At 39.7% G+C, this 17,199-nt stretch overlaps 1 protein-coding gene across 5 annotated transcripts in view; it reads right to left on the bottom strand.

Annotated features, from left to right (window-relative positions):
* Positions 1-17,199, bottom strand: part of NELL1 (neural EGFL like 1) — a 280,140-nt gene that overhangs the window by 93,628 nt on the left and 169,313 nt on the right. For 4 of the 5 annotated variants that reach the window (XM_054283614.1, XM_054283613.1, XM_054283615.1 and 1 more), the window contains one exon: positions 14,135-14,257. The exons of the other annotated variant lie outside the window; for it this stretch is intronic. In XM_054283614.1, coding sequence (XP_054139589.1) covers positions 14,135-14,257 — 123 coding nt within the window. The remainder of the gene's footprint in view (positions 1-14,134; positions 14,258-17,199) is intronic. 5 annotated transcript variants of the gene reach the window in all.

Genomic DNA, 17,199 nt, shown 5'->3' with positions numbered 1-17,199 from the left:
TGTTCCTAGCATGCCTGTCTAGAAGAGATGGAGCCTGACTGGACCTGTCTGGAATGACCTAGGAGACAATTTATGAGGTTTATCACGGTCATGGTGTCAAAAAGGCATTCTGGTTTAAATAACAATCAAATAACTACATCCAGATGAAAATACCACATTTGCTAATGTTTAGTCACATTCTACAGTGCAGTTTATTTGCACTGAAGGCCAGCATATTTCTCACCAACTGTTAGAACACAGCAATATAAAAGAACTTGAAGCACATACAAAAGATGCAGTTCAGACCTTAGAAACACCTCATAGAAGTACCTGAAATCATATTTCAAGATATGTATCATATTTCTGTTTAATGTGCAATCTTCAGTTTCAAGTACAAGGCACAAAGAAATAGTGCTTACAAATTTCTAACATCTACCTTTATCAGTGACAGGTAATTACCCTCTTTTTATGCAACAAATTCCATGAATTAGGTGTAACTTACACTGTCATGAGGTGTAATTCTCCCCAGCAGACAAACCAACCACTGACAAAAGTAATACACAAAGGAAAACAATGGAGGGGAAATTAAAAAGAAAAAAACACTTCATGCCTCAAAGGCCATGTGGACAGAATTTAGGTAACTACATCTGAAAATGCTATTGCATCATTTTAGTACTGGTTTAGGAATGATATTGCCCAAAGGGTGTTTCCACTGAAACACTTGACATCACGAGCTGCTCACTTGCTCTCTCCTTCCTCTGACGCAGCACGGAGAAGAGGACTGGAGGCATGAAAAGCAGAGATCAGGGAGTGAGGTAAGGCCAATTGAATGGAAACAGCAACGAGATAAGAAAGTGAATGGTAGCAGCAACAATATTAACAGAAGAGAGTACAAGAGACAAACAATTCATACGCCAGTGCTCACCTCCATGGAAAACCCAACTGCAATGCCCTACTCTGCAACCCAAAGGGACCCCTTCCTCCCTTCCCAGAAAGTGATGTGAGCCAGTATGAAATAACCTTCCTGTCCTACACAAGCCCCCTCCTGGCCACTGCAAAAATGAACCCTGTCCTGGCTGGAATCAGGATATTAACCACCTCTGACTCTGTACCATCTATGTCACATCCGTATCCTACACCTTCCAATTAGCTGGAGATATCTATATATACACAGTCACAGGTACCATTTCCATATCCATGGCCATCCCTCCAAGGTGTGTGTGGAGCTCATTCAGTCCCTGGCTGTGGGTTACCCACCCTGGATGTCTCCCAGGACAGGAGGGCTGCTGTGCTGTGCTGCTGGCTGCCTGCTGCCCCAGAGCTCAGGCTGCTGCGTGTGGAGCTGCCCATCCTCACTGCCCGTGGCAGCCATGGCACACAGGGACAGTGCCAGCAGCAGCCAATGTTATATGTACAGTTCAACAGCACAGACTGCTCTTAGCCAAACATCAAACCTTTGTGACTACTGGTTACAGCAAGTGGCCATAAGATGGTAAGTACATTGCCTGTTTGCTACTCCAGCTACATGCAGGTGCTCATTTGATTCTTTTACTTTCACCTGATGAACACTTAATGCAAGGGACAAAAACACTGGGTGGATGAAACCTTAACATCTGAGCTATTTCTGAATTTTAGGGCTTTTAGAGCTGTAGAAGTATAAATAAATAATGGAGCACTAAAAATCATTTGGCAATAACCATTAGCAATTGCTTATAGATTCCCACTCATTTTTATTTTGGCTTTAACTACTTCTCTGTGAGGTCACTGAAAATCAGTTTCTAAATCTTCCTCTAAGCCCTCTCTATCTGCCAAGGATTCAAAGACAAGCAATAGGTGGACCTGGCTACTCAGTTCTCTCTTCAGAAATTATGAGTTCAACCTGCCCTTGATACCCTCAGTGGAAGATGAATTCTTGTTGTCTGTGTTTATTCTGTGTTTATATCAAACACAGCAAAGCATATTCAGCATGAAACAGAAAAACTCAGTGCTAATTACATAAGTAGTCTCATTGGAGTCAATCACTTACTTTTAGTTAGACACATACCTTGCTCAGTGAGGTGTAAAATTACCACATTAACAATTGTCTCCCTTGCCTCTCTCCGAGGGCTCAGGGAACACTGAGCTGTGCAGGCAGGACTGATTTGATTGCCTCCATCTTTTATTGAGAAATAAAGTCTGTCAAGGCAATATCAGATGACTGTTGTTTCCTTTGTTCTCTTCAGAGGGAGGAATAATGGGTGTCAGGAAAAAGTACAGCCATGTGTCTGGGTAATAAAAGCGGCACATCAATGAGCATGGGCAAACCACTACAATTAACACAGGGGGATGGATGCTGCCTGCTTAAACTCTGCAAGAGCTCCAGCAGCTCCACACCCAGCTGCCATTTGTTCCCATCCCAAGGCTTTCCACCAGCAGCAGCTCCTCCACAAAGCCGTGAGACACTGTGAAATCATATGCTCAAGGGAATGGGTGGAGACTTTTTCACAGTATGAGTGACTGTTGAGAACAGTTATTCAGTCTGTTCATCAGTGGCAGCAAATGCATCCCATAATCTACACCCTCAAGGCTGCAACAGAATTACAAGACTACAGAGGAAGTCAGGCAAGATGGATGCGCACAAAGGTATGGATGTGTACTGCTTTCACAGTTTTGAAAGACAAAAGGTAAGTTTCTCAATTTTACATAATTTTAAAATTTCAAACCCTGCTTGATGTGCCCGTGTATAATAAAGCCATATAAATAAATATTTTTAAAGTTCAGCTTCAAAAATCCAGATTGACAATTCCCCTCCTTATGCTCACAACCAGACAAAAGAAAAGGGAGGGGGAGTGGGGAAACTGCAGGCACCATCAAGGTGACACACTAAGTTGTTTGAGTATTTATTGACAGAACAACACAGGTCACACAGCTCTGGCTCTTCAGTTTTATGACATACAAATTGATCATTCTTACTTTTGGATGACTGAATTTTAAATTATGTTGAAAAGCAGGACACCTTCAATTCCCACTTCTGCTTGGTTTACTTTAACTTCTAATTCCCTTTGCACATCATGTGTTCCGAGCTATTTTAATTCACATTATTCTTGCAATTTGTGTACTGAGTTCACCTAATAATTCATTTTGATGATACAATCTTCAAAGCATCATTTGTTGTTTTTTTTAGTAGGTTCCAGAATAGATTGTTTTTCATTGCAACACTTCTTTCAGGTACCATTCTGAGTATAGAGTTTAAACTTGCTGTTAGTCTTGTACTTAGCATATGCTCACTTAGCATAGCCACATTCATTATTTTTATTGTTGAACACTTTAGATAAGAGCTCCATACACACACAGGGGTGCCTCAACTTTTCAGAGGCTAAAACACCAGCACCACTGTGAAACAGCTGAACTGGAGAATCTTTCCAGACAAAATTATGCAAATTGTCCCATCAAACATCCTGCACAGCTTCCAGATTTGCCATTCCCAGTGTTCAAAAAAATAAATGCAATCTCCAAAACTGACAAGCCAACCAATGTAACTCACACGAAGTGAGCCATACCTACATACAGGGCAATCCAAGCTTTATTACTATAAAATACCATTTTCAGTAATGTGGTCAAGTAAACAGTTTGTAGTAAGTTTCTTCTCTGATATCTACCAGAAGCTGCACTGTAGAAAAAAAGTCCATATATTCCTCAATATAAGTAAAAGGTAGTTGGGGTGGTTTTTGGGTTTTTTTTTACTGGCCAAGGACCCCCATCCTGGCACAAGAAATTTGAAGGATATCCCCTTTCCTATATCTGTGAAAAAACTCAGTTTGTAAATGTTTAATCATACACTATTAATCTTACAGCATTCATCATGTTTCAAAATGGTGCTTGAGCCAGGAGAGGACAAATCAAAAGAAGAAAGAACGGAGGGAATGGGAGGACAAGAGTCTGCAGGAGCAGCAGAAAGGAAAGTCAGCTGTAATACACTCACCTGGGAAGCTGGGACCAAGCCCATTTCCCCCACATCCTCCTCCAGAGTCAACACCACAGAGTAATATCCTGCTCCTCAAGCCATGGGAAAACGTGAGGGTGAGAGCTTGAAAACCTGGACAGCTGCTCAAACTAAATCACTGCACCACACCAGAGAGCTCTGCAAGGGCAGACAGGCTGCATGCTCACTCCACTGCTAGCATTTGATAAAAACAGTTTATACTGGTTTCTAAAGGACCTGCTAATGTCTTAAATTCAGTACAAATACTGGGACAGTAACTAGCAGAAATAGGGTTAGTTCACACAATGAACAATGAAAATAATAAACACAGAACATGTGTTTTCAGGACTTTGTCTCCTTGGCTGATTTATGTGTCTGTACTGTGCACTGAATGAGGCAAAGGGACCAAAAACCTGACAACACCTGTGATCTTATTAGCATGGACTGTATGCATGGGACTGAACACAGAATAAGTAACCTAAATTTTACATATTCACAAGTGCTTGATTTTGGAGTCCTCCACTTTGATTCTTTAGGTATTTTAAAATTTGTTTTGATAGTTTCCATGGAGAAATCACAGCCCACTGGTTTAAGACCAGACTTATCGTACTGGGAACAGAGTCTGAGTCCTGGATCAGGAACCAACCATGGATGTCACATTTGACAAATCATTTAATGGCTTAACTTTGATGCATTGCAGTGGGGGAAATTATTAGGAAGAGGAGGCTGAAAGGAGTTTTCTGGACGGTGCCTATTCAACTGCTATGGCAAAGAATAGCCCCTCCAAAAAAAACTTTGGTACAAATAGAACACACATAAATATTATCCTCACCCAAAAGAGATTGCTGTAATAATAATTCCATCTAGAAAAACATAAAAATCAATCAACCAGGTTATTTCAGAATGCCTAATATCAAAGCATCATCTCTCCAACTACAGCCCAAAACAAACATCAAGGAGAAGAACAGAGAAAGGATCTGGTGAATAAAGATTACTCATCACCCTTCTCAAATTAACTATGTTGTTCTCCCTGTTTGGGCTGTTCTTCATACATACAGCAGTTTCTCTGCCTACCATCCTCACCACCCTGTGACCAAGGATTCCCCAGATTAATCATGTGCTGTGTGAGAGGCTATTTCTTCGGCACTAAGGTACCAGCACAGTGTTACCAAAAACTGTTGCCAAAACCAACTGCAAAACCCTTATTTTACATTTGAGTGAGATATTTACATTCAGTTTTCAAAACTGTTTGGTCATGTTCTAAAGGGAGTAGAAACAGTTGCATGTTATTTGGCTTCTCCTTGCCTTTCAATGTGCTTATTCCGTAAACATGAATGCTGACGTGGTTGCACACTGTAACTGATTTCACAAAAAGGAAACTCTGCTCTGCTATTGTACTGTGCTCTGATTGTTGCTCTGAGCTGAGCCCACGCTGCAGTCAGCTTTGTGCAATGATATATTTCAAGATGCTCTTAATGAACTCGTTTTTCTCCGCCACCATCAAAAAATACATAATTTGTTCCAAATAGCTGCATGTGAAGCTTGCAGGGCAGGCCAGGAGAATCTCAGACATAAACAGACAGGGTTTCACTCATGAGGATTATAAGTTTAGGGCAGTCAGTACTGCTGGCCAAATCACTGTCCATGTGTCTATTGCTCTCCTGTTAAAAAAGCAGCAGAGCACAGAGAATGAGTTCTTTCAATAAAGGCTAATGATTGATCATTTTAGATTTCAACACTACAGGTAGAAAAACAAAAGTATGAGGTTGTGTAACACAAATGAACCATTCCAGTAGCATTAGAAAGCTGCATATTGACTTCAGGAGGCTCCAAATTGGGCTCCTCAATATTTTGGTGACAGTGACCTGGGAGGAGATGTGTCTGCTGCAAACAGGAGTTATAGACTAAGGTGATCTCAAAATGAGTACAATGTACGGAGCAGAAATTAATTATCAAGCGACACCTTCACATTTTTGCTTTTGTTAAATATGCTCTTAAAAAAGAAAGACAAGAATACTGAAACAGTTTCATGCTTCCACACAGTTTCACTGGCCAGGAGACTGTGGGAAACATATCTGTTAACTTGTCATCACCTGGCAATTCTTCTGTGCGCATGCTGCACAGGACATGACACCAGAGTGAACAGGTGAGCTGAAAGCAATGACTGCAAACCAAAGTAATAGCAGATAATAAGCAACTCGAGTCAACAAGAGACTGTCCACTTTGGGATGTGATCCTAGGAACCCTCATAAGCGCTCATGACTAAGTCTGATGAGCCCTTTGTGTTACCATCTTATGGCAAAGTTCCTTACCTTCTTTGGTAATTTCTCATGGGGAATCTCCTCACAGCACTGACTCCTTCTTCACAGCAAACAAACTCCAAAACTCTCTTCACAGCCAAAAACTCCAACTCTCTTCTGGACCAGCTAACCCTCTCTTTTATAGCATTCTTCCTTACTAGTCACAGCTGTGGCCTGTTAAGGGCTCTTTTCTAGCACTCATCCTGGTTGGACACACCTGTGGCCTGTTAAGGACTCTTTTCTAGCACTCATCCTGGTTGGACACACCTGTGGCCTGTTAAGGACTCTTTTATAGCACTCATCCTTACTGGACACACCTGTGGCCTGTTAAGGGCAGGGCTGTTCCTAATCTTTGGTGATTAGCACAGCTGCAACTCCTCAGGTGTGAGATTACCTTCTGCACCATCTTTATTTTCTTACATTCTATCCCCCCACACCTTTGCACTTATTCATATGGGCAGAAAAACCTGTCAGATTAAGTTTCAAAATATTTCACAAAACTATAGCTTTTCCTTCCTTTTGTACAGATACAACAGCTCTCTGGACTAGACCACTTCTCCAGCAAGCACAAATCACTGCCACACTCCTTTTAAATTAGTTATAAATCTACAGCAGTGAGAAAGTCTGTGACAGCAAAGAGATCAGGATCTGGATTGTGACAGGTTACATGAATCATGGGTTTTAAATGAGCTATTTCCATAACTGATGTGCATTCTAAATCACCTTGAAGAGTCTCATGCACACAGCAGAGCACTGTGCCCTCAGAGAGGCTGTGACACTGGGCTGCACACTGCAGATGGGCACAGCTCAGCCTGCAGTGTAATAAAAAATAAAAGGGGGTTGAGAGGCACCCACCCAGCAGAGCTGCTCTGTCCCTGCCTCTCTGGACAGGGGAGAGAAAACAGAACCAAGGGCTCATGGGCTGAGGGCAGGACTGAGAGAGAGATCACCCCCTGAATACCTTCATGGGCAGAACAGACTCAACCTGCAGATACTAACTGAATTTATTACTAATTACTGAATATTTATTACTAATTATTATTACTAATTACTGAATCTATTACTAACAAAATCAGAGGATAATGAGAAATGGAATAAACCTTAATAAATCTTTCCCCCAATCCTCACTCCTTCCCAGGCTCCATCTCCTCCTCCCCAGCAGCACAAACAGATGGGGAGTAGCCCCCCGCTTCCAAGGCCTGCTCACACAAACCCAACACTTACAAATATCTGAATTTCAACACCTCACACAACTAAATCTATGCAATTCAACCGAGAACAACACTAGAAGGAGTTTAAAAAGTACGTGGCAAATTTACAAAGTGAGTTGATATAACTCAAAATCCAAACACAAACATAGCCATTGCAATGACTGTACCACATTTAATAAATATCTAATCACGAACAAAAATACAAAGATTCTTATGTTAAAATTTCAAATCCTCATTTTTATTGGTACAGTGGATTTAGGACTAAAGAAAATGTAGAGGCTTCAAGAATACTGTATTGAGTCTTTGTCCAGTTTTAGAATTAAAAAAAATTATAATAATTCTAATTGCACTGCTGTACAAATACATACTGGTTTAAAATTATTAAATCCATTACATCTAGAATGCCTCACCCAAAAAGTGTGACTATCCCAGCATCTTACACTAGCCATGGCATTTTCCTCGTGCGCCACATGACACCAAAATGCAGGTGAATGCACTTGCCTACTTTTGCAGTGATTTATTCATTATACGTTAGCTATAAAAAATAAACAAAGCTCAAGACTGTGAAGAATGAAGATAAAAATCTCAGCATGAGTCAAAATTCCCATATTCTTTCATGAGACTGGTGAATATTACACCAGAGCAGCAATTAAAGCCACAATAAGGCACGTCAACCATTCAGAGCCTTATAGCCACAAAAATTCCAAGGCTATGGGAAAGTCATGTTTGTTTCTTTCCATCTTAGCCTACATTTTATTCATAACTCACTCCAATGCTTCATAAAGGCTTTCAACTCCACTTCCAGCAGACACACCTGCATGCAAAACACATAAACCTAAGAGGCAGCAGGAGTGATCTGATCTGCTTTAATATCAAGCTATCAGCACGTCTGACTCTCTCCCAGTGCTGACATTTAAAGTTAATCTACCTTACCTTTGCTGATGTCAGTGCAAAAGGGACCCAGAAAGGCAGACTCAGTACAGAAATAACCAAAGAGAGTGGTTTTTTTCTTCTTTAGCTCTTACTAAAAATACTCTGGAGTATTTTTCCTATCAGGAGAAATTCTATAACACATAAAAAAATATTTTATCTTTAATCATGTGTTTACTACACCGTTACTATACCGCCTACACATTGGAAGATACACAACTTCTTTAATGGACATACCTTTCAGATTATTAAATATATTTCAGACAAAAATACCTGCTTTGAAACAAAGAAAACAGCAGTGCACGACAACTCTCAGAGTGCCATTGGCTGAAGCAACATGTCCGCCCAATTATAATTTGTGATTAAAGCAATGTAAAAGAGGCCAACTTATTGACTGACATCAAACAGAAGCAATTGTTAAAGTCTGAGAGGTACTCTTGTTGCCAGGAAACATTCCATGTGTATTATGAATAAAGACTGCCTATGATTATCCCCATACAAAAAATAAGCGTGATATTCAAAATCTGGTTGCTTTTTATATTAAGAATCCAAAGAATTTATTCCTGAATTAAGCAGTAAGTCCACCAGTAACAATCCCACTCCTAAATACACATCCCAAAGCAAAAATCCATAAGGACCCACAGTGCAATTAAGAAACCAAATTCCAGATTACACCAGAGTTGAGTCACTTAGAAATAGCAGCTCTATTCTTTAAGACTCCACCATATATTGAGTTTTAATCCCTTAAGTGTCTCCTGTGTAATGTTGCAGAAAAATGTAACAGGGAAAAAAAATCATAGTCTTTGCTCTGGCAGAAATAGGCCATTATACAGCCTAAATATTAATTAGAATAAACACTGTTTTGATTTTTATTTCACAATACCTGATGGTTTTCTGCCCAAGCATCAGTCACATGGCACACATTTGCTTTACCGTGTATGATTGTAACTAAATCCACCTCATTTAATCATTCCAATAAATCTGCACCTCAGTAGAAACCACTAAATGAGATGTTAATAGCACACTAAATATACCTGTTAGACAGATTGTACATGTAAAATGTGAAAGTACAGTGAACATTATTTGCACTTGATTAAGTGCTAGGCTTCTGTTCATTCTCCATGAGAAAGATTAGCAAACACACCTCGTCCATGTTCCTGAGGAGCTTCTCTTTAGCATCTGAATATGTTCAAGGCCACTTCTATCTTTCTGACAGTATATAAGGATGTCTGTGGGTAGAATTTATGCTTTAACACAAACATTTTCAACAAAATACCAAGAGTTAGGACAAGGTATGTACACCAACTACATCTAAATCTCCTTGTACAAAGGAAAACAACTAATTGCAACAAAACCTGGGTGGCAACTTGCACATTGCTCCTGGTAAAGTATGATGGGTGGGGGCTTATTTAAGGCATTTCATCCCAAATGCTATCAATTACTTTAAGAAACCTTATGATGCTTCCTTGGTTCTTTTGTTTGGCCTCAGTCTGTGGTACAGGGCACAAGCTCTGCACTAAACTCTGCTAAGCTGTAGGATGTACATCCCACAGCAAGTGTTCCCTGCCTGCCCTCTCACTGAGTCACAGGAGACTGTGGGGCACAAAGTCCTCTATGTTTTACACAAATGGAGCATATTACTTCAACATGGCACTGCCACAGCATGTGGTGCAAGGCTGCCAAGCAGAACTGGAACTTAGCCGGACAAAAAGCAGAGAATGACATTTTCCCCTGATAGATTTTCCAGCCTCCCAGATTCAAGCCCTGTCAAGATTACACAGAGAAACACTGCAACAAAACACAGAACAAGAGTCTCTAAGGTCTAAAAATGGTATTTATATCTGTATTCACTAGCCCTGGCTCTTCAGCTGAGGCCATGACAGTGAGTTTTACTCATTTTATAGGTGCCAGTGTTTTATGTTCGCACACACAGTCCTATCCATGGGTGAAGAGTTATTCACAAACCTGGTTGTTCCAGGAACCCCAAACTGGAAACTGAAACTTCTTTCCTCTCACTGCTGCCACAAAGCACTGACTCCCCCGAGGTCCATCCTGACAGGTATACTTCAAAGCACCATGCTGTACCAGCTAGGCACCATTTGTCCACCACAGCTCTTTTTTAACTGGAGCACTCAGTTGCTAAAGCAATTTTATCACTTTTCCCTTTCACTTGACATGCAGCCTTAATGCTGCACTATTACATCCTATCCTGAAGTTTAGTGAAATTGCTCCAATTGTCCTTATTCTACCCCCACCCATGAATTCTATACTTCATTCAGAGAATTCAAGTCAAAGGGCATGACATGTCTTCCACTACCCACCTATAACATTTTCCATGTCCCAAATCACTCTTCTTTTTATTTTTTCCCAAGTTTCCTTCACAGAAAAGAGCCATTTAACAAATCTGTAGAATCAGAATCTCTCTCTTTTCAAGTAGTTATACCTCTGTCCTCTGCTTTTTATGCTGCAATTTCTTCCAGAATGGATCTCTGCTTTACTTACCATTTTCTGAAGAAATCCTGGTATTTAATCTACCTGATTCTGGGCCCATTGCTCTGTCCAGTTTACTGATGCTGATGGCACAGCATTGTCCTGCCTTGTCATTTTAGCTCACCTCAGCTCCATTCTGCTCTCAGCTATTACCCAAATTTCACTTCTGCCTGAGATGCTAAAGCTTGCTTCTTAAAGTGAAATTGAAAGTATCCACAGGAAATCTTATTTGTCTCTAGTTTATTGTTTCACTGTCTACATATAAATAACTCCGTGTTTGTAGAGTTTTCATTGCATTCATCTCCACTTCTCTCTTTCCATTTTCAGTGTCACCTAAACTATGGCAGTGTCTCTTTTAATGCTGAAACCCCTTCAGGTCTTGGTCTGTGCCCTTTCTGCACCATCCACCTTGACCATTTCCCCATCTTTGACACAATTTGGTCTTTAATTAAACAGCCCAGTGTCCTCCACTTACAGTAATGCAGTTCCTTATGCACAAGATCTTTTGTTAGTCAAGATGTGTGATTGTCTGATTATACAGGTTTGGGAGTTTTTATATATTCTACTTCCTCTTAAATATTTGGGGTTTGTTTGGTTTGTTGGGTTGGTTTTTTTCCCATAAATCCCAGCAATTATTATATTCATGTCTATATTATTTCTGCTCCTTTTTATTTCTCTGTGCTTTTCACAAAAATGGCAAACAACACAAATTCCTGCCAGAGTAATTGAGTTATATTTGCCAGCAGTCCACAATACAATTTAATTCAACTACATATGTATTCTTTTCTAAAACAAATATAACAGTATCCTGGGTTTTTTATAAAGACTATCAGTGTCTTATTCACTAAATCCAAAGAGCATCATTAGTCTGATTTTACTTTTTATAACACTGCTAAAATAAATTGTTGAAATAGAATGCAAAATCATGCACAAAGTCAGTCCTTTTCTCTCATCATAAAACCATCATTTATATTATTAATCAGATTTCCTACTGAACCACAGAGATCGACTATTTCAGCAGTAGTTGGAACCACTGTCTTGTGTGTGTGCACATCTCCAACATGTAAACATTTATAAAGCACTTGCAGATGTCTGAAGGAGAATAGAAACATTTATCTTATCTTCAGGTGGTATTGCAGCAAACATATCACCTCGACTTTTATCTATGTTTTTCCAATCTGTGTTGCCTGAAGATAAAGCCCTAAAATACTACAAGCCAACAGCAGTTTATAGCTGTCCTGACATGCTCACACCTTTCTCCTTGTGCCAGCATTTGTGCAAGGAAACCCTGTGGCAGGTGAGGGATGACATATCACTGGTGAGCTCAGAAAAAAAGGGGCAGAAGTGGTTTTTCTGCTCTCATGGGCAAAATGGGAACATTTCTTCAATTAGCATCCAACTTGTGAAAATCTCATGGAACCACAGAACCACAGGCTCAGAAAATCAAACCCAGTACTTCATATTGTGTGGTTTATAATTCACTAAAATGCAGATGATTCTAATAGTAACTCGTTAGCAGTAATGACTATTCCATGAAGTGCTGGATTATTCTTGTCCTTAGTGACTTCAGTAATTATTAGGCTGCAAACCCCTTTCTATAATCTCCAGTTGTCTTCCCAATTTATGCTTCCCAGTCAGAATGTAAGAACACAAATCCCTGTATTTCCATGCATAGCTATCTCAAAAAGGCAACTGTAACTACACTTGAATGTGCAATTCAAGGCATACTAAACATATATACATATACAATATGCAATATTTCTATATACAAAAATATATATTTTAGTAGCTCAGGTTTCAATAGAACTTTGAGAGTAAAAACATTATCCCATTTCTCTAGTGCCATTACTAGAACATTACCAGATTAATAAATATGCAGTAGGAGTTTCACTTTGAGTTTTTGGCACATTAAAGGTATGAAAATGAAGAAAACCAGTGTGAAAACATAGATTTTATTAACTAATCCAAACATCCCAATTTCAAAGAAATATAATAAATAAAATAATGTAATAATAATAATAATAGAGTCAGGCTGTTCAGTACCCAGGCTTCCCTGAAACTCAGGTTGTCTGTGCTGCAGTTCATATTTACTGTAAACCAGGAGTACAGTGAGTTTCTCCCTGGTATCACCTGTTGATCTTCAATACAGACAGGCCAAGGTTTTTTTAACTTGCCCAACACTTCCAGTACATTTTTCTATTCTTTATTCAATCCTTCACTAACCATTTTAGTTTTAAGTGCAGGGATGTTCTGGCATTGGTGGAAAGTACCCAGATAAAAGTCATATCAAAACCAATCTGATGGTTGCTAATTCAGCAGCTGACAGGACAATCTTGGTGAAGGACTTCAGCTTGAAACAGGAATGATATCAAAGCTCATTGTCCTTTAAGGAATTGTTTGGCCCATTTACAAGAGTCTGAAAAATTAATATTCAGTCTCTTGTGCCCGAAATTGTACAGAACATTTTATCCAGTACATACCTCAGTTTTGATTGTTGCCATTTAAAACCAAAATTAAAATTCAGTTTTCTATTACTGTAATTCTGTTCAGGAAGTATGAAAACCCAGAAAAGACAAAAACTAGCTTTTTCTGAGACAAATATAATTCATAAATGCATGAGTTACAACTCAGTAGTACTTCAAGACAGAGCCCTCACTAATCCAGCCCTCCTCTGTCCTTTCATGAGATATTTGCTTCTCTTTCTACTGAAAGAAAAACATAAAACCAATCCTAAATAAAGGACATACCATAAATGAATACTTCACAGAAAGCATGGCTGGCTATCATTATTTCTTGTTTACAAAAATAAGAAATCTTTAAAATACACATTTAAAGATTTATATGTTAAAAAAGTTCATGGTTCTGATGCAGCCGGTCAAATAATAACCCCACGATGCTAGCATGAAATGCAATTATCCTAATTTGAAATGCATCTCATTGAAACTTAAAAGCCAAAGGTGACAGCACATAGCATACACATTTTATAAAACACGAACACCACTCAAAAGCTGCTTACTAGCTCAAATGACAGTATTCAGTGCAGCAAATATAAAGTTCTTTTCCCCTTCCATTCCAAAAATATTTCCTTCTTCCTAAGAACTCATGCACAAACCAACTCCCATCATTGGCCAGAAATGTCTGAAGGCACACACTGCAAAGCGCAGCCCTGCGCAGTTCCCAGAGTGCGGGTGAGTGGCAGCAGGTGTGCTATACAGTAAATAACGAACTGGCGGGTGTGTGGTGTCCCACGGGCACACACTCACCTCGGCACACGGTCCCGTTGCCCACGTAGCCGGGCTTGCAGGTGCAGCTGTGGCCCCTGATGGTGTTGGTGCAGATTGCATTCTCATCACACCTGTGCTGCCCACTGCCACACTCATCGTGCTCTAATGGGGAGGGGAAAAAGGAAAAAAAAACCTATTTACAAGATGCATTTGCAACAATTTACAAGATTTATTTATGTTTTATATTTTATGATTTATGTTTTATTTTTTTATGTAAAAACGCCAATCACTTGTTTTTAAAATTTTAAAAGTTTAATAGTAATAAAATGGTTATAAAAATAGTAATACAATTAGAGTAATAATAATTTGGACAATTTGAATTAGGACAATATGAGACAATAGAGACAAAGAGTTACGGATGGTCTGTGTACCTCTTCTGGGGAGCACAAGGCTGAAAAAGGACCCACGTTAACAAAGGATTAACCATTAAAAACAATAACATGTTGCATATTCATACACTTCATACATGATGCATAAATTCCATTCAAACACAGGATTCTGTCTGACCACCCTCAACTTCTTCCTCCCAATCCTGACAGCGCCTTTGAGGCAGGAAGAAGTTCATTTCTTCTGATAATGGAGCAATAAATTCTCTTTCTCTGAAAGATTCAGGTATCCTGTGGCTGCTATCTCAGTGCAAGTCCTTTCTTTAGAAAAAGTATCCTACATAGCATAGTTTCTACTTTAACATTTTTTATAACCTAAAACTATGTTTAACACACTACTTAAGAGAATTAATACAGCATAAGTTTCTAACGTAATACATATAATATTCATTTTAATACTTGCAAAAAGCCAATCATAAAATACATGCATTTTTCACATTTTATGTTTTATGTTTTTCTTTTTGTGAGCTTTGCAGTGAGATGATGTGGCATTTGGAAAGCAATGGGAGAAGCAGGATGCTGCAGTGGCTGAGTGCTGGGGGCTTGGCATGGGAGTCAGCTATGGGCTTGCTCCTGTTCAGAAATCCAGTATGAGCATGGCAACAGGAGATTATTTAGGGTTAAAAACAGAAAAAAAAAAGAATGGGTGAGGAGGCAAAGTAGGGCTGTGACAAAAAGCTATGAAGAAGATTATCAGGGAAGAATATCTGCTGTGAAGATTAACCTTTACATCACTGTCCATCAGCAGCAGCAATGATCATAAATACAAGCTAAGTAACACAAGAGGGGCCCTACCAGGCTGCCCTTTAACTACACAGTTCAGCTGTCACAACTGCTTGCTCTAATTCATGTTGAACTGACTCTTGCTCTAATAGCATGTAGTAACATTTCACATTTGTACAGCACCAATCATACCATGGAGCCTCAAAGGAGCTCCCAGACAAACAGGCCACATTTTGCTTTCATCCAGCAACTCCAGCTGCTGCCCAGAGCCAAATCTGCCACAGTTCCTGCACTTCACTCTCCTGCTGCCTTTTTGTTCTCGTAGAGCACCAGTTAGAGGCGATGAGCCACCTGACCCCAAAGCTTTCTGCTTCTTCCTGCAATTACAAGGAGCTTCCCTCATACAGGATTGCACAAAGAAAGTCTGAATCTTTTACACTTTTGTACACCGGTGCCTTTCCAGTTTTCTTCAGTGGAACCAAAAGAATGTAATGACTTTTCTTAAAACCACATAAGAAAATCAGAATCTGGAACCCTTCTTTGTAGCCTTCATTTATGCAGCTGCAATCATCAGGCTGATATCCATATGCTGAGAGGTAAAAGCTGTGCTTTCCTGGAACTGGGATTTGCTTAAGCTTTTTACCAGTGCATCAAGGTGTTCGAAGGACTAGAGACTAAGTGTGGCCTTCTACAGATCACAGAGAGGCAGTGCCTCTAAAACACGAGCAAATACTCATTTTTGCAGCCTAAACGAAGCCCTTTGGAAGAGTCTCTCCATTGAGAACAGCAGCATCACAGGCTCTGACAGGCTGCAATTAACCTCTGCAATGCTCTCACTCTGCCACAGTAAAGAACAACAGCCAATTTCAAGATCATTCAAGACATGTAGGATTTGAATAGTGAATTCTAAAGAATCCACTAAACCAAATACTTCTGGAGCACTGTTGATAACTATTTGCAGAACATATATCCAACATGTTTTCCATTTTTCAAATACATTTGACAGCAAAATGATATGGATTGCAAGTATTTTCTCTTAAATAGCATCAAAGCAATATATCAGCCTCTCACTCTTTGCTTTTAGCAAGAAACACACACACTCTCATATGTGCCTGGCTTCAGCTGATAAACTCATGCTTGAATTTATACTTGTTAGTTTATGCTCGTCCCTAGCTCTGCTTAGTAATTCACTGCAGCTTCTTGCCAGTTTTCAGAGGCCTTACATATTCAGAATGCAGGGTTCTTGAAAGGCTGCCTGTTCTCCCCTTCATCTTTAAGGAAGCTGTACCACAGGCTGATTCTTTGCTGCTTTGGTCTCATGGTGCTCAGGCTGCTGGGTCAGACACAAAAAGGATCAAGTCATCCTCCAAGGAGGCATTCCACAGCAGCTGAGGCTGAATTATGCTTTCTTTGAAAAGAGACGCCCTCTCCATAATCTCTCCCTCCTCTTCCTACTTCTAATTGCCCTGAGCTTTCCTGTGTTAGTGTTCTCTGTAATGAGCGTGCCTTTGCAACAGGCCCATGTGTGTACACAAGATCATTCCTACTCCAGCAATTGCCAAAATTAGTCTATTACCTTCTCAGCACTTCAAGTATAAATAAAGACCTCAAAGGGTACCAGATGTGTTTTTTTCCAAAGTACACAGGAGACAGGATAAGTCTGCTATGTTGTTCTAGGACTCTGACAATGTAAATCACTATTTAGCATTTCTGCAGATACACAGATGCTGGAAATGTCAAAGATTGAGCACTGGCAGGGCAGCTATCCCACAGTAATATTTTGTAAACAGAGATCAGTTTTATCCAAGTTGATATAATTTAAAGAGTCAGCAACAAATCTGGGAACCTGCCCTTCATGAGACATCCTGGCACTGCTAGCACAAGGAGGACTAAGGGAATTTCATCTGCATGAGAATCCCAAGATTTCTTAGCAGC

Source organism: Melozone crissalis, unplaced genomic scaffold (assembly GCF_028551555.1).
Source record: "Melozone crissalis strain CALT ecotype California unplaced genomic scaffold, PUWL_Pcris_2 ptg000038l_1, whole genome shotgun sequence".
Classification (NCBI taxonomy): domain Eukaryota; kingdom Metazoa; phylum Chordata; class Aves; order Passeriformes; family Passerellidae; genus Melozone; species Melozone crissalis.
The sequence above is the reverse complement of the archived record's forward strand: the minus strand, read 5'-3'. Positions and strand labels throughout refer to the sequence as shown.